The sequence below is a fragment of the Emys orbicularis genome, chromosome 1 (assembly GCF_028017835.1).
Source record: "Emys orbicularis isolate rEmyOrb1 chromosome 1, rEmyOrb1.hap1, whole genome shotgun sequence".
NCBI lineage: Eukaryota > Metazoa > Chordata > Testudines > Emydidae > Emys > Emys orbicularis.
In genome coordinates, this window is record NC_088683.1 from 34,500,554 (window position 1) to 34,518,879 (window position 18,326).

The window sequence follows — 18,326 nt, forward strand, 5'->3', positions numbered from 1 at the left end:
CAAAGAGATGCTTGTGGATGTTGACAAATGGAAAACAAAGGTTGGAATCACTGGTCGGGAATCACTGTTCAGTGGAGGGTGGATTAAACTAGGTGATTAACATGTGAATGGGCTTGGTGGTGATTCACAGAAAATTAAGACTATAGCCTATAGGTAAGGTATAGGTATAAGTTAAGGCAGTGATGCAGTGAGCCTACAACCTCAAGGCCTGTCAGACAATAGCTGAGTTAAATCAATAAGGCAGAATGTCCAAAAAGCCTTGGCATAAGTGAATCAGGAGTAACCCTAGACCGTAAGATACAAGACAGACTAAACTGCTGGCAGATAACCAAAAGATGCTAGTTTATATCGGTTTGGGATATTTTAAATTAAGAACATAAGCAGATGTCTGGCGACGAGAATGCCATGGTAACTAATGGACATATATTCTAATGAATTTGAGGTAAAAGGATTAGTAAGCTATGGGAGAAGGGCACCCCAACATTAGTAGGGCAAGGAAATACTGATAAGGATGAGGGTGCATAGGAGTGTCAGCGTAACACACTGTAACAGTTGTATCCCAGGCTGTGTGCCTTGAGAGATGTAGTTCTTGGGAGATGCAAGAATGATGACTGATGGTTCTGCAAAGGATGGTGTGAGTATGTGGATGCTCAGATGCATATTGTATAATATCTCTATCATGCTGGGGTTGGAGTATTAGTAACTTTGCTAACTGTATTAATAAAACTATCTCAAATTTATGCACATTAGGGTTCTCAACTAAACAGTAATTCTAATACTGGGCCTGATCTCAGGACTAGAACCTATGAAATCTCAGTGTTAATTGGGAATTCAGAAGTAATCAACACACAATTAATAGATTAGGCAACAAGACTAAATGTCCAGAGGAGGAGGTTTCAGTAATCAAAAATGGGAGGTGATGAGGGCCTTGCAGATCCACCTGCTCATGGATCTTGCCTGTTCAGAGAGACTATAATGGTTTAAACTTGCAGATAATTTCCTTGGAATTTTGGGAATGCCTTATTTCCTGAGTTAGTCATCTTGAGAGAGCCTGATGTGTTCAGAGGCTAGTGTTCAGCATGGGATTGTTTTCAGACCTAGGACTTCTATTAAGTGCATAGATAGCATGTGCTTGAACTACACAAAATTTTAATAGTTTCCAGATCAGTCAAGGCCTTGATATTTTTGAAGGTTTTGTGTGAAGGGACTGCTGGAATCTTCCATGGCTGTGAGATGGCTGATGACTAAAACATGGATGAGGGAAAGATATAAAACCCAAAAGAAGTCAAGGCAAGGGGCCTTTGTTTACTTTAATATCTGTCAATTTCCTTTGCTGTTCTTATTGTCTGCTTTAAGTTGTGGGTCTAATGGATGTGAAGCCAACTGACCCTCACCCCATAGTGTCTCTTGGGGTTTGGCAATGTACCCTAGCTAGTCTGTGTGTACTCTCCATCTGCTCATCTGATGCTATCTTGTCTGAACCTGCTGCTTGGATTGAGAGAGAAACTTTACCTGTCAAACTGATGTCATCTCTAGTGCCTAGTCTTCATACTAACTGAACATTTGTATACCAGGAAGTTCCTGTCCACCATAGACAGGTCTGCCTGCCAGCTTAAAGCTTGATGTAACCACTGTTCAACCGCTCATGTCTGACAATAACAGAGCGTCTTTCTTTTCCTTTCTTTTCTTCATCTTCTGATTTTCCTTCGCCCGTATATGACAGAGAATACTCATCTCTTGAGCACCTTCTGCTGCTGCGTATGGTACTGCGGGCCTTTTCCTGCTTGTGGCACCCCCCTGTAGGTTGTCAACCTCATTTGGCAAGTCTTCTGTGGCTCAGCCTTCTTTTTACTGGACCCTGCTGGGCTCTGGTTGGCTGCTTTTGTGAGGCTTCTTTTGGCAGGCCTGGAGGTGTGTAATACGACCTCGGGGTCTCCTGTGGGGAGCTGCAAAGGCCAGATATATGGCATCAAACCATATTTGTATATCTTTTTGGAGTTGGGGTGGAAGTTGACTTGATATCAGATTTAAGTGACCTGGAAACATTTTGGTTGCAGTATATTTAATGGTCATCAAAGCCGTAAGCAGTAAAATCTCTGTTACGAACACCTCAGAAATGGAGGTTGTTCGCAAATCTGGAAAAAACAGTTATGGGTGTTCTTTCAAAAGTTTACAACTGAACATTGACTTAATACAGTTTTGAAGCTTTACTATGCAGAAGAATAATGCTACTTTTAACCATCTTAATTTAAATGAAACAAGCACAAACAGTTTCCTTCCCTTGTCAGATCTTTTTTTAAACTTGCCCTTTATTTTTTTAGTAATTTACATTTAACACAGTACGGTACTGTATTTGCTCCCCCAACTTGTCTCTGCTGCTGCCTGATTGCGTACTTCTGGTTCCAAATGAGGTGTGTGGTTGACCGGTCAGCTCATAACTCTGAGGTTCTACTGTAATATTGTAGTTTTTAAAAAAAAAATCAGCTTTGCCATCATCTTATATTTTTTCTTAAAGTTAAGTTTCTTAAAAAGTAGTTAACAAAGTAGAAGGTTTAGATCATGTGTGATCATTGAGAGGCTAAAGCCTGAGATTATGGATAAGAACCCTAAAATATAGCACTAGTTTTAGGGTGTAAAGTAATATCTGAAACAATTTGACAACCAGGATGTGTGTTCCTTGTGGTTTGGCTACCCCTCAAGTATAGAATTCTTGAGTGTGAGTTAAGGAAGGTGTGTCTAATACTAGAGGAGTTGGTTTCCATTGGTATTTTTGTATTGCTTCCTTCATTATAAAGAAGTTTTAATTAGCAGTTCCTTTTCTACTGGTTTAATTATTCAGTATCCTATAAAAATGAACAGGGTTCCTCTTACAGAATGTATTACTTTTAAATATTGTCCTTTTATTCCTAGAATAGTTTATGAATATACTTTGTTTCCTGACCAAAGAAATTACAAATGTTATGCACAAATAATTTCCCAACAGACAAGTTCAGTCTCCAATATATCGTACATCCGGTTTGATCCTATGGATTCAAATTGCTTTCTGACTTAGCTCATTGACTGTATTAAATAATTACATTTATAAGTGGGATGTAGTCATAAGGTTACTGCTATATTACTTTACTTTTAACAAACACTTTACCTTAGAGATCAATACATGCAGGATACATGATAGGGAGTTGGTTAACTTTAATTAGGGATGGTATAGTTTATAAATAGAGGAGCTGCTACTGGCTATTTGAGAGTATTATAATTAAAAGTAATGCTAGTAAAATTAAGAGTACACTCCTGCAGACCCTGTTGTAAAGGGCCTTTATATACAGTGTTATTGAAGTCAGATGAACTACTTTGTGAGTAAGGGTCACTTCCATAGGTAAGACTTTCTAGGCTTGGACTCTAACATTTTTGGAATGATCTTGCTTTACCGTTCAGTTCAGTAGGAATGACTTGGTTGCCTATCTTGCTAATGCTACAGGCTTTTTGGTTGCAACAGGATTTTTAAACTAACTGTAAATACTCAATTTCAGCTGGTAGTACTTGCCAATTTATATACTAGAAGTTGCTTTTGTTTGATTTTACATTTTGTGGATTGTTGGCTTTTTTGAAAAGGGATGCCAGTTATAACAAAACGCCTTCTAAATGTTTATAATTTTAGGGAAAAAAATCAAAATGTGTACTATAGTACTATACTTTGCATAAGTTGTAAAATGTTTTGTAAAGGGACACTAGATTTTTTTTTTTTAGCAGAGTCATTTTAAAACAAAACAAGAATTAAATGCCATTTCAGATTGTTTGCTTATGCTTGAGTTGCCATACCAATTTTTTGTTGTTTTACAATTACCTTTTCCTGTTTACGATGGAATATTTTCTCCAATACATTACAAAAAATTACATACACATTTCAGTCCAAGAATAAAGAGAAAACTATTCAACCACAACAAGTTAAGAAAAATAACTGTTTACATTTCACATATCCAGTCAAATGAAGGAGTCAGTGTCTTTCAGATAAGATATGTAGCATAATTTGACTGAGATTTTGCACATGTAAACTCCTAAACTACAATCAAATATCCAATATCTGTGCTGCAAGTGTAAGGACATAAATTAACTTTCATAAGATCAAAATTATTAACTGCTTGAAAAAAGTAATCTTCAATGTTTTTTGCAGCTTCAAAATTACAAAATTTTAAGCCTCATCAAGGTGTAAAATCATATTTCTTCACCTCATACATATTCTTAAAAGTTTGTAGGATACACTATTGTTATTTGAGCATCTATGTTGTCAACATGTTTTGATTTTAAAACACAATGTCAATATCTGGGTTTCTGTTTGACATAGTTGTGGAAAAATTACTCCCCCTCCCCCCCCCCCATCTCATCTTTTTCTTTTTGACACACTAACGCTTTCTTACCTTCAGTTTTGTGACTGATTATAACTTTCCCATTGGTCCCCTTGTTATTAAATAAAAAGTAGGTAATCAAAAGGCATAAACAAAGCTTGACTTAATCTAGTGTATATTTTGAATTGCATCATAAAAAACGACATTAATGAATGTTAAATTTGCAAAATCAAGTACTCAAAAATGTAAGTTGTTGATATACTGGGTACTTGATATTCTAGCCCAGCAAAGGCAAAGAGTGAGAAAATAAAGCAGGATTAAGAGGTGGTTTATAACCGAGCCTCCTCAGTCCTGTTTCTGTCTCTGTCTACAAACCACGCGGAGACCCTTGTGCTGGTTCAACACCCTGTGCAGTTTATTTATAATTGAGTCCCACCACCTTTGCAGCATACCTAGCGCGTTTACAAGCAGGAGGAGAGCAATCTCTCTCTCCCTCTCACTGCCTGCTTTCCCCTTTTTCACTTCCTTCCTGTGCCCGTTTGTGGGCTCTGGCTAATGGCTTAATTAGCCTTTCTGCCCTGCCCCACCCACAGATTAGGCATAGGTCTGCCTCATCCACTGCAATCTGCTATGCCTGATTGGAGCTGCTGTGAACAGAGTGCTGACTTCAGGTTTTCATACCTAGCCCTCTGTCACATGGCTCAAACAGATGTGGACATAGAGTGAAATAGGAGCTGAAAGTGGGAGCAACAGGTAAGAGGACACATGAGGTGCAGGGGAGAATTGAGGGAGCAATGATGTACTGGGGGAAGTTAGATTGGATCTCTGTAGGGAAGACATCAGTAAAAGGGGTAGTTACAGAGATGGATTAGGAAAGGATATAATGGAATCTCCGTCCTTAGAGGTTTTTAATGCCTGGCTTGATAAAGCCCTGGCTGGGATGATTTAGTTGGGGTTGGTCCTGTTTTGAGCAGGGGGTTGGACTAAATGACCTCCTGAGGTCTCTTCCAACCCTAATTGGGGGTTGGGGGCAGGCAGGCAGGCATGTTGCTTTCCCCCAGATGACTATAAGGTGCACCAGGAATCATTAGAGGGTTGCCTTAAGTTTGGGCCTACAGGTGGAGGAAGTAAAAGAATCCTCTCTACCTGCTCAGTATTTTAGCTACTGGAGGTCTTTCCAGAGTGACTGTGACAGACACCTGCATCCTCCCCCCCTCCCCCCCCCAACTTCAAAGGGTTGAGCCCAGGTTATGAGTTTTACTCCCATCCCTCTCTGGGGCCCCTGGTGGTATCTGCTGCCAGTAAGGAGGAAAGGCAGGGACATCATGGCACAGTCCCAAAGTCTCAAATAAATTAGACTTGTTGGTAGGAAAGTTGATTCTACTGGGTGGTTGCAGTTCAGGATTGCAAACCATCATGCACTTTTGGCCAGGTATGGTGTCAGAGTATGGGACTCCATGCTGAAATTTAAAGACCTGTTCCCAGAAGATGCTAGGCGTGACAGACTTGGGATTCATCCAATCACAACTGTCCTAAATTGTATGAGGCTCCTAGAGCATGTGGCCTTGTGCACATACATAGTACAACACATAAGGCTGCACCTTAGACCCCTTCAGACATGGCTGGCCTCAGTGTACCTTGTCAAGTTGTCTGCATCTGGACACTGTGCTCATGCTGCCTTCGCGTGTTCTAATTTCACTGAATTGGTGGTTGAGTCCTCAACATTTGTGCAAGCATTCCCTTCTTCTGCCCTCAACATTTGTGTAAGTGTTCCATTCTTCCGCCCTCAACTGTCGATGACTTTGGTCTCAGATGTGTCCATCTTAGGGTGCGGAGCTTACCTGGGGCTCTTCTGAACTCAGGTTCTTTGGTCCTCTATGAAGCCCGCTCTTCATATCCATGTCAGAGAGAGCTCATGGAGATTAGTCTTGCCTGTCAGGCTTTCCTACCTCATATTGGGGGAGAAACCTGTTTGTTCTTATGGACAACATCACAGTGAGATTTTACCTCAGCAGATAGGGAGGAGCTCAATCATTCTTCCTGTGTCAGAAAGCAATTCACCAATGGGAATTTTGCATAGTCCATTCAATAAACCTGAAGGCATCTTCTAGGGGTGCAGAATGAACTAGTAGATTGCCTGAGCAGGTCTCTGTCACCTCAAGTACTCTTTTCACGTGGATGTAGTCAGATGCATTTTCCAGCAGTGGGGTAGTCCCCAGATAAACCTATTTGTGAACAAGTACAAAAGAAAATGTCACGAATTCTGCTCTCTACAAGGCCACAGCCTCGGTTCCATCACAGAAGCCTTCCTGGTACCCTGGATAGGAAAGCTTTATTTTGCTTTTCCCCCCCCCAATCCCACTCCTACACAGAGTGCTACTGAAGATCAAGAGGGACCATGCCTGGGTTATATTATTAGCCCCAGCATGGCCTCACAAACACTGGTTCTCCACTCTGTTGGACCTCTCAGTGGTGACTCCAGTCTCACTCCTGTTACATCTGATCTCTCAGGACCACAGTTACCTGCTCCACCCGAACTTGCAGTTCCTTCATTTAATGGCCTGGAAGTTCCACGGTTAAATCCCAAAGAGAAGGCTTGCTCAGAGTAAGTTTGCTGGGTCTTACTAGATAGCAGAAAGGCCCTACAACAGGGCAACCTACTTGTTAAAATGGTTCTCTATCTGGGTTTGTCAAACCGGAGTCTCATCAATGCATTCGTCCATCCAATAAATACTCTACTGTCTGTCTGCATCTGAAACAGCAAGGCTTAGTTATTTCCTCTATCAAGGTTCACCTGGCAGCAATATCAGCTTTCCACTCTCATGTGGATAACTGTTCTGTTTTTTCTAGTGACATGACAATTAGTTTCCTTAAAGGCCTGGAAAGATTGTACCCTCAACTAAGGAAGCCTCTTTCCTCCTGGAGAGTTGAACTTAGTTTTGTCTAAACTTATGGGACCAGCATGCTCCTTACTACACCTTTCCTGGAAGGTGGTTTTCCTAACGTGGAGACCAAAGCCCTGAGGTAAGTGGGATACCGAGGAGGGTGCAACAGGGGAGGCCTCCTGATTAATACTGAGAAAGTAGGGCAATCAGCTAGTTATCTTAGGTGTCTGTACATGAATGCAAGAAGCCTGGGAAACAGGCAGGAAGAATTGGAAGCACTGTCATAGATAGGTATAAACTGTTCAGGAAGGACAGGCAGAGGAGAAAAGGTGGAGGAGTTGCACTGTATTTAAAAGAGCAGTATGATTGCTCAGAACTCCAGTATGAAACTGGAGAAAAGCCTGTTGAGTCTTTGGGTTAAGTTTAGAGGTGAGAGCAAACAAGGGTGGTGGTGTTGTGGGCATCCACTGTAGACCACCAGACCAGGAGGATGAGGTAGACAATACTTTCTTCAGACAACTAACAGAAATTTCCAGATCACAGGCCCTGGTTCTCAAGGGGGATTTCAATCAACCTGATATCTGCTGGGAGAGCAATACAGGAAGTTTTTGGAGAGTGTTGGGGACAACTTCCTGGTTCAAGTGTTGGAGGAAACAACTAGGGGCCATGCTCCTCTTGACCTGCTGCTAACAAACAGGGAAGAAATGGTAGGGGAAGTAGAAGTGGGTGGCAACCTGGGCAGCAGAGGCCATGAGATGGTTGAGTTCAGGATCCTGACAAAAAGAAGAAAGGATAGCAGCAGAATATGGACCCTGGGCTTCAGAAAAGCAGACTTTGACTCCCTCAGAGAACTGATGGGAAGGATCCCCTGGGAGGCTAATAAGAGGGAGAAAGGAGCCCAGGAGAGCTGGCTGTATTTTAAAGAAGCCTTATTGAGAGTGCAGGAACAAACCATCCCGATGTTCAGAAAGAATAGTAAATATGGCAGGTGACTAGCTTGGCGCAAGAGAGAAATCTTTGGTGAGCTTAAACACAAAAAGGAAGCTTACAAGAAGTGGAAACTTGGTCAGATGACTAGGGAGGAGTATAAAAATATTGCTCGAGCATACAGGGGTGTAATCAGGAAGGCCAAAGCACAATTGGAGTTGCAGCTAGCAGGTGATGTGAAAGGTAACAAGAAGGGTTTCTACAGGTATGTTAGCAACAAGAAGGTGGTCATGGAAATTGTGGGCCCCTTACTGAATGAGGGAGGCAACCTAGTGACCGATGTGGAAAAAGCTGAAGTACTCAGTGCTTTTTTTTGCCTCTGTCTTCATAGACAAGGTCAGCTCCTTGGGCAGCACAGTATGGGGAGGAGGGGAGCAGCCCTCAGTGGTGAAAGAACAGGATAAGGACTATTTAGAAAAGCTGGACATGCACATGTCCATGGGGCCGAATGCAATGCATCTGAGGGTGCTGGCCGATGTGATTGCAGAGCTATTGGCCGTTATCTTTGAAAACTCCTGGTGATCGAGGGAGGTCCCGGATGATTGGAAAAAGGCAAATATAGTGCCCATCTTTAAAAAAAGGGAAGAAGGAGAATCCAGGGAACTGCAGACCAGTCAACTTCACCTCAGTCCCTGGAAAAATCATGGAGCAGGTCCTCAAGGAATCCATTTTGAAGCACTTAGAGGAGAGGAAGGTGATCAGGAACAGTCAACTTGCCCTTGGTGAATCCATATTATGCTTGACCAACCTGATTGCCTTCTATGATGCGAACTGGTTCTGTGGATATGGGGAAAGTGGTGGACGTGATTTACCTTGACTTTAGCAAAGCTTTTGATACGGTCTCCCACAGTATTCTTGCCAGCAAGTTAAAGAAGTATGGATTGGACGAATGGATTATAAGGTGGATATAAAGCTGGCTAGACAGTCAGGCTCAACGGGTAGTGATCAACACCTCGATGTCTAGTTGGCAGCCGGTATCAAGCAGAGTGCCCCAGGGGTCTGTCCTGGGGCTGGTTTGTTCAACATCTTCATTAATGATCAGGATGATGGATGGATTGTACCCTCAGCAAGTTTGCAGATGACACTAAGCTGGGGGGAGTGGTGTATATGCTGGAGTGTAGGGATAGGGTCCAGAGTGACCTAGACAAAATGGAGGATTGGACCAAAAGAAATCTGATGGGGTTCAACAAAGACAAGTGCAGAGTCCTGCACTTAGGACGGAAGAATCCCATGCACTGCTACAGGCTGGGGACCAACTGGCTGAGCGGCAGTTCTGCAGAAAAGGACCTGGGGATTACAGTGGATGAGAAGCTGGATATGAGTCAACAGTGTGCCCTTGTACCCAAGAAGGCTAAGGGCATATTGGGCTGCATTAGTAGGAGCATTGCCAGCAGATTGAGGGAAGTGATGATTATTTCCCTCTATTCAGCACTGGTGAGGCCACATCTGGAGTATTGTGTCCAGTTTTTGCCCCCCCCCACTACGGAAAGGATGTGGACAAATTGGAGAGAGTCCAGCAGAGGGCATTGAAAATTATTAGGGGGCTGGAACACATGACTTATGAGGACAGGCTGAGGGACCTGGGCTTATTTAGTCTGCAAAAGAGAAGGGGGGGGGGGATTTGATAACCGCCTTCAACTACCTGAAGGGGGGTTCCAAAAATGATGGAGCTAGGCTGTTCAGTGGTGGCAGATGACAGAACAAGGAGCAATGGTCTCAAGTTGCAGTGGTGGAGGTCTAGTTTCGATATTAGGAAACACTATTTCACTAGGAGGGTGGTGAAGCACTGGAATGGGTTACCTAGGGAGGTGGTAGAATCTCCATCCTTAAAGGTTTTGAAGGCCTGGCTTGACAAAGCCCTGTTTGGGGTGATTTAGTTGGTGTTGGTCCTGCTTTGAGCAGGGGGTTGGATTAGATGACCTCCTGAGGTCTCTTCCAACCCTAATTTTCTATGATTCTTAATTGCTATTACTGCTTCCAGAAGGGTCTCCAAACATCTGAACCAACAGTCTTCTTTAAAGAAAAGGTGTACTTACGCCCTCATCTAAGTTCTCTAAGGTGGATTCAGATTTTCATATCTATCAATTTACTTGCCTGTATCCTAAACCACAGCTATGCCTATTGGACATTAGACAAGCACTGGATTTTTTTTACCTGGACAGGACCAAACCATTTCAGCTGTCAAACCAGCTGTTCATGGCCAAAGCGGACAGAATGAAAGGTCCTGCACAGAGAATTTAATTTTGTGTAACTTGTTGTATCTGCACATATTCTAATCCGACACGTGTCTCTCTTCGAGACAAACTGACTGCCCATTCCACAGGATTGTAAGCATCCTTAACGGCATTTCTAGTGCAGAACCCTATCCCGGACTCTTGCAAAGCAGCAACCTGGTCATCTGTGTTTTATTTCTCTTCCCATTATACCATCAGTCAGTATTCAAAAGATAATGCCAATTTTGGTCAACCAGTACTGCAGTCTGTATGAAAAGGAACTCTGGTCCCTCTGCTTTTTTAACTGCTTGGGAGTCACTAAGAATGGAATGCACATATGCAATCACTCAAAAAAAAACCTGTTTCTAACCTTTTGTAATGGTTGTTCTTCAAGATCTGTTGCACACGTCCATTCCATGACCTGCCCTCCTACCCGTCTCCATTGAAGTTTCCAGAAAGAAGGAACTGAGGAGGCTCGAGGTCAGCTGGGCCCTTTATACCAACACCAGCAGCGTGTGGCGGGCGCTTGAGCGTGTGGCGGGTGCCCGACAAGTACCACTGAGGAAAAGAATTTCTGGTGACTGGGGGGGGGGTGGGGTGTGTGTGTGCATACGCCAAGGGTATTTTGGATCGGCGGGCAGCGATCGATCTAGTGGGGTCAATTTATCGTGTCTAGTCTAGATGCGATAAATCGACCCCCGAGCGCTCTCCTGTTGATTCCTGTACTCCGCCACTGTGAGATGCACAGGCAGAGTCAACTCACCGCAGTGAAAACACCACAGTGAGTAGATCTAAGTACGTCGACTTCAGCTACGTTATTCACGTAGCTGAAGTTGCCTAACTTAGATCGGTTCCCCCCCCCCCCCCAGTGTAGACCAGGCCCAAGAGTGGAATGGACATGTGCAACACATCTAAGAACAACAATTATTAAATGTTAGTAGTAATTTTTTCCATTTCAGAAGTAGATTTTAAGAGCTATTTCAAAGTGGTGAAGATACGGGCCTTACAAATGAATTCAGGAAGGTGGAATCTTACATAGAAGGTAATGAAGGGATAAAGATGATGATTGTTTAAGAGGCAACAAATGGGATATGGGGGCAATAACACTGGCTGAGCAGAAGAGACAGAAGGCAACATGAAGCTTTACTAAGGAAAATAAGTAGAGAAGTAGATTTATATATAAGCCTTGAAATAAGCGACCAGCAATGACAACTTGATGCAATAGCAGATGGTAGGCAGTGGACGAAATCAGGGAGGGGTGGGGGATGCAATCAAACCACATAATGGAGATTTTAACAAGTGCATTTTGTATAGAATGAAGAGTGCCTGGGTATGTTTGGGAAGCCAGAGACGAGGGTGTTTCTCATAGGTGAGGCAGGATATGAGGGCCTGAATGAGAGACTTTGCTGTGGAGGCAGAAGAAAAGGAGGAATCTTGTACATGTAGAGGCATAAGAATGATTTGAATATGGCTTGAAAGTGTGGAGCAAAGAAGAGGAGGGAGTCACAAATATCCATCAGTCCCGAGCTATGTGGAAAGTTTATGGTGTTGCTGACAGTAATAGGGAAGGAAGAAAATGGAGAAAGCTTGAGAGGAAAGGTCAGGAGTTTGGTTTTGCTAGTATTCATTTTAGTTGACAATAAGACATCAAACAGATGTTAAAGAGACAAGCTAAGATTCATGATTGAAAGAGAGAGATTGCTGGTGGAGAGAAATTTGTGAATCATCAACATAGATATAATACTTGCAGCCATTTAAGCATGAGATCTCCCAGCTACAGATGGTAGCCTTCCAGGGTTTGGATTCTAGGGGACACTACCTATGCCAATAAACTCAGCCCACAAGGTTTAAAAATTGGCTCTCTCAAAGATTATAAATTTTAATTGGTGACTCAAGTAATTTTAAATAAAACCTCATTACATCTAATAGGAGTGATGTATTTTTTTTTTTTTAATTGCTTTGAGTAGGAAAGACTCAACTCATTCAGTAAAACCATTAAGTGGCAGATGGGGGGGAAAAATAATCCTTGTCTCTTTCATAAAGAGTAATGCAAAACTTTTGCACAAAGAAGTGACTTTGGGATTTTTTTAAATATACAAAATCTTTTTAAATGTTCACATAACTAAGAAATATTAAGGTTGCATCAGTCATTTCAAGCAGAGGTACATAGGGCATTGTGACAAGGTTGGGACTCGCCACCCAGCTCCTCCTGCTGGTTGTCTCCCAGAATTAGCTCAATCCAGTGGAGCGCCCTCTCCTGGTGGTGTCCTGCCCGTTGCTTCGCCCTTGGTTGGCGTCTGAGCCTGCGTCGCTCTCCAGCTCGCGGCGTCCTCTTCCAGACCACTGCCCTCCGACAGTGCCCCTTAGTCCATCTAGCTATGGGCTAGAGCTCCCTTCTGATCCCCGAGCCTGGCCAGCGCTGTGCTGTCCGTGGTGCTAGTCTCCCAGCTCTGGAGACAGACCTTCCCCTGTCGAAGGCCTTGGACAGACTGACTCTCCTCTCCCTGAACAGCCTTTTTGTAGGGCTGAGCCTGGCCCTGATTGGCTGTCTCCAATCTGGGCCCCGATTGGCTCCCAATAAGCCCTTCTCTGATTGGCTGCCTGGCTGCGCAGGCACACTGGCCTGCTGCAGCCCACACTCTCAGGGAGTGGGGCAGCCGCCCCAGTACAGGCATCATTTTCTTACTCCCAGTTCTGGAGAACATATGGATATTTCTGTTTTAACTATGACTCTTCCTATCCCTAAAAGCTGAAAACCTAAAAAAAAATCCATCATTATCCAGAGAATATTAAAAATGACATTTTAGGACGCATTTATGAAACTTCTTGGAAGCTGTGTACAGGAAGTAAACACAAAGCTCCAACAGGAACACAGCTATGTTCTTAAAAAAAGCAACAACACTAGCTTGTGGTGACAGAAACCTTGTGATTTAACAATACAGACGCTCCCCGATTTATGCAAGCATTCCGTTCCGGAACGCTTTGCATAACTTGAATTTTGCGTAAGTCAGAAACGTGTACTTGACAATTGCGCCCAAAAAACCCTCCTATTTCTAGCTTACGGAACTTTTTCCGTAAGTGCGGATTTGCGTAAGTTGGGTTTGCATAACCCGGGGGGCATCTGTAGACATGAATATGCTATAAGCAGTCACAGTTAGAGAGGCACTTGCATTGTCTCTTCAGAGTCCCCATCCTCTAATAATTTGTATTCTGTACTTTTGGGTTTTCTTATGATTTTTGTGGTGGAAGTTTTCAAAGACTGACTAGAATGTAAAAATTGCGTATATTTATATGTGGAACCTAAATCAATAAATCTAATCACTTGGCCATAATGTAGGATTTTCATCTTCACTTTCTGCCCGCAGTGAGAAGCAGCAAGAGACTGTCTTGCATATAATCAAATCCTGAAGTTCTAGGTTTCCTGACAGGCATTGTTATGCATCTCTTGTCATTAAATATTTTTCATACTTTTTTGTTTCCACAACTTTTCATGCATTTTATAGATAAACACAGAATTCGTACAGGAAAATAATGAAAGTGCTTATGGCTGGATAGATGTTCAGTGGCTTTAGAGTGGATTGTATTTGGTTTAGTTCGATATACTGTGTTGGATATGCTCTCTTGGAAACAGTTTTCCAGAGAACCTATCTATAAAGTTGTACAGTATGACTGGAAATGGAAATAACAACATTTCTTAAATTTAAGATTAAATTCCAGCTTCAGAAAGTGAAACATGCTGTTTGGGTTACTACTAATTATCACCTTTTAATTAACATCAGTATATGTAGAGCCTACATCAAGTCTCTCTCGTGCATATTAATATACAACATGTATGGTAAGAAATAACAGTGGGTAAATATACCAGGAAACTACCTTATCACACCAAATATCTGTTTTTCTTTATGCAATATCTTTTTAATTCCTCAGAAATATTGTGTAATTCTGATTTTACTTGTATTTTGATAAATATTAACAACTTCTTTTAATTTGCTTGTATATACTAATGAATATTAAGTGTTGTTGACATATCATGAAATTGATTTTTTTTTATTTTTTTTTTTTTGACAGATGAATTACGGAAGTTGAGTTGGTCTGGAATTCCTAAACAAGTTCGCCCGATCACGTGGAAGCTTCTTTCAGTAAGTTCTGTTTCTGGCAATAATTGCTTTGTTTCTGTCACTGAAGAATTTTGCTTGAGTTGTAGCCTATTAGTGATACTCCAAAACATTGGGTTGTGTTACTGAATGGTAAAAGCAAAGAACAAAGTTCCATTATTTGTTCAGTTTTAAGCGTGGTTTGTCAAATTAGGAGAAAATGACAATAAGTAGTAAATAACTGGTGTACCTTAATTTTTTTTGTTTAAATGTGTGTATTCAAAATCATGTTAGCCTCCCACAAAAAGTATGATGTATTCCAGCTAAGAGTGTTTAGTTAGCAAAGTGTGAACTTGAAAATCTGTTGTCATAAATATGTGTGTTAACTATTTTCTATTGGTACATGATGGAGGGGTGGGGGGAGTTGTAAAGCCACTAGCATTGAAAAGACTCAAAGTGCTTATACTGTAGAATATGTAGAAGAGACTTTATCAGCAAATCTTCATGAACTTAAGCTCTGTTTAACCTTCTGAGCTATGCACACAACAGTTTAGCACTGTTGAATTTTTCAGGGAAGGCTTAGACAGCTTTCTTTGTTGAAAAAATAAATCATCAGGGAATACTAAGTGTTCACTTCAGATTGGGTCTGATTTCCAGTGTTTGAAAGACTCTGTCTTGCTAATGAGTCCTAATAAATTTGTTGTGTAGTGCTTTCTAATTCTAAATGCATATGCAGTTTTTTTAACAGTGAATATTTATTTATTAAATATTCTCTTGCAATTAAAATTAAGCACAGTGTGCAATCACTTTTATTTTAAAATTCAAATTTGAAGTCAGAGTTTGAGCTGAGTAATGTAGTTTCTCTTGAAACCAAGGTCATGTCTACACATAGGAAAGTTAAACTGAGAGATTGTTTACGTGGGGAGTTTAATCTGCAGCATTTTGAGTTAATTCACTTTGAAAATGCTTGCATACACATGCGGGAATTCATTTTAGTACACTGACTCTGCATTTAACATGAACTCTGGAGTCCTCTTTCAAAGTAAATTAACGTTGCTATGAAGAGAGTTAGTCCGGACTATTGTTTGTATTCACGCAATGCTGCTGCGAGCTACTTTGGCAGTCTTCCAATGGCTATCAGAAACTGATTTGTGAGTGACTATTACTGATGTATCTGTTTTCATGTGTGCCCTGCTCTCCTCTGGGGTCAAGTTGAATGGATGCCGCCACCCCTGCTTATAAGATGGCGCACAGTTGATCACCTGTGATAATGCTCCGGAAGGCCCTACAACATGTTTTGAGCAACTACTTGGAGCTGTGCTGAGACCCTGGACCTTATAGCCATTTGGGGAGAAGCGTTGGTGCACGAAGCTCCAGTGGCCAGCCAACAGAACAAAGACCTTTTTGTGGATATTACTGGGCAGATGTCCACAAAGGGCCATGGGATACTGAACAGTGCTGGATAAAAAGCAAACACCTGCATTGAAGGTGCACCTACTTTAAAACCAGGGACAACAGCAAGAAATCTGGCAGGGGATGTGTAACTTGTCCATTTTTTTGAGGAACTGCACAGGATTTTACATAACTATGTGATCACTCAAAACCAGGCAACTTGAGGAGCCTGCTTGCCACTGCTTCACCACCCCCGCACTTCCCTGAATATGACCACCATTGGAGGATAAGCATGAGAAGGCCAGTAAAAAGATCTCTGGAAAGCCAGAATCTGTTTGCGACTGATGCTGGCTAGGGAGAAGGCAAACCTGATTCCTGCCCTGCTGTACTCAATCCTGAATCCCAGCAACTCAGACTAGGATTGAGGAGGCTGATCGTATGGAGGGAACTGTGGCACGTGAGGGTTTTTAAAAGGTAAATTATTAAATAATTTAAAGTTTTAATTTGCTGCGGCTGTTGCGCTATACTGCCATGCTAAATTCTGTTCCAGATGACTCATAGCCGTACTCGTTGTAGGTAGATGTGGGCTAGAAGTTGACACTACATTTCATTTTAGACTACTTGCTCCATTGGAACAACAAGGCCTAATTTTGTCCTCTGTTAGGGTCCATATGGCGGCAAATTCAGCTTTCCACCCATAGGTAAATGGCTGTCTGTTTTATTGAACTCTATCTGTAGTCATTTCTTTAATGACCTGGAGAGATTATACCCCCATCTATGGCAGCCACTCCTTCCTTGGGACCTCAACTTGGTGTTGGCAAGGCTAACAGGACCTCCATTTGAACTGCTGGCAATGTGCTCTACATATCCTGGAAGGTGGCTTTCCTGGTGGCCGTTACTTCTGCCAGAAGGATCTCGGAGATCCAAGCCCTTACGTCAGAACCACTTTATATGGTCGTCTTCAAGGACAAGGTTCAATTGCGGCCACATTTGCCATTCTTTCCAGAGGCAATATTGCAATTCCATAGTAACCCGGATATCTTCCTACCGGTCTTCTATCCGAAGCCGCATGCCACTCGCTGGATGTCAGATGTGCACTAGCCTTCTACATAGAAAGGACTAAGTCATTTTGGAAATGCCACTGCAGACAGAATTAAAGGCCTTCCAGTCTCAGCCCAGATAATTTCTTCATGAATCACTTCCTGTATCCACACATGCTACAACCTGGCAAAGGTCCCAGCTTCTCTTGCCCTGATAGCTCACTCTACAATGGCAGAAGATTCTTTGGTGGCATTTGTAGCTCAAGTTTCTGTACAGAAAATGTTTAGAGCAGCAACGTAGTCATCATTCCACACCTTTTTCATCTCATTACATCATCAGCATCATCCAACAGGGTCGAAACGATGTTGGATTTGGCCAAGCTGTGTTACAATCATGTCATGTCAATAAACTCCAAATTCTCCACCTGCACTACTGTTTGGGAGTCACCAACACTGAAATGGACATGAGCAAGCACTCGAAGAAGAAAAAAATGGTTACTAACCTTCTGTAACTGTTGTTCTTTGAGATGTGTTGCTCATGTTCATTCCAACCCCCCCACTTGTCCTTCTGTCAGAGTTAGCCGGCAAGAAGGAACTGAGGGGGCTATGGTCGGTGGGCCCCTTTTTATTGGTGCTATGAGCACGTCACCCTAGGGGGCACCAGAGCTGACCCAACTGATGCCACTGAGGGGAAAAACTTACCGGCGGCGGTGCTCGGGGTGAGCACACACCTACATTGGAATGGACATGAGCAACACATCTCGAAGAACAACAGTTATGGAAGGTTAGTAACCATTTTTCCACCCTCCCCTCCTTGGATTAACAGCTGGATGTACAGCTGCTCAATTTCAAGCCTTAGACTCAAAATGAGAGTAATAGATGTCCCTGACAACATTGCCCCAGCTGTTTGCATTTTGCATCGGACACCTTGCTGGCTGCTAAAACCACTTCTGCACTTCAACCTCCCATATGCTGCTAAGGCTTCTCCTTTATTTTCACAAATATTATGCAAAATACATTCTGTCCAAGCTATCTGCGACTGGCTTCATTAACCAGGGAAACAAAGGATAAACCAGGTCTCCCAGGATAACCAGAGCAATATCCACACCATTAATGTCCATAGAGTTTCCTGGGGGCAAACAGTCCATTAATCTAAATATAGCTGTGTTCCGAAAGGTCCTAGCATCATGGACCCTTCCAGACCACCTAGTATTTGTCTGTAAACCTGCCATAGTGGTTGACCAGCCCTTCGAGCACCATGAGGAAATACCCCTTTCTGTTTATAAATTCTGAGCTATGGTGGGGCAAAGAATAGGCACATAGTTCCCATCAATTGCCCCAATACAATTTGCATGCAAAACCATCAATGACCTCC

General features: G+C 42.4%; 1 protein-coding gene across 1 annotated transcript in view; it reads left to right on the top strand.

Annotated features, from left to right (window-relative positions):
- TBC1D22A (TBC1 domain family member 22A) overlaps positions 1-18,326 on the top strand; it is a 456,657-nt gene that overhangs the window by 65,014 nt on the left and 373,317 nt on the right. The window contains exon 5 of the mRNA XM_065417476.1: positions 14,494-14,564. Within this exon, the coding sequence (XP_065273548.1) occupies positions 14,494-14,564 (71 nt within the window). The remainder of the gene's footprint in view (positions 1-14,493; positions 14,565-18,326) is intronic.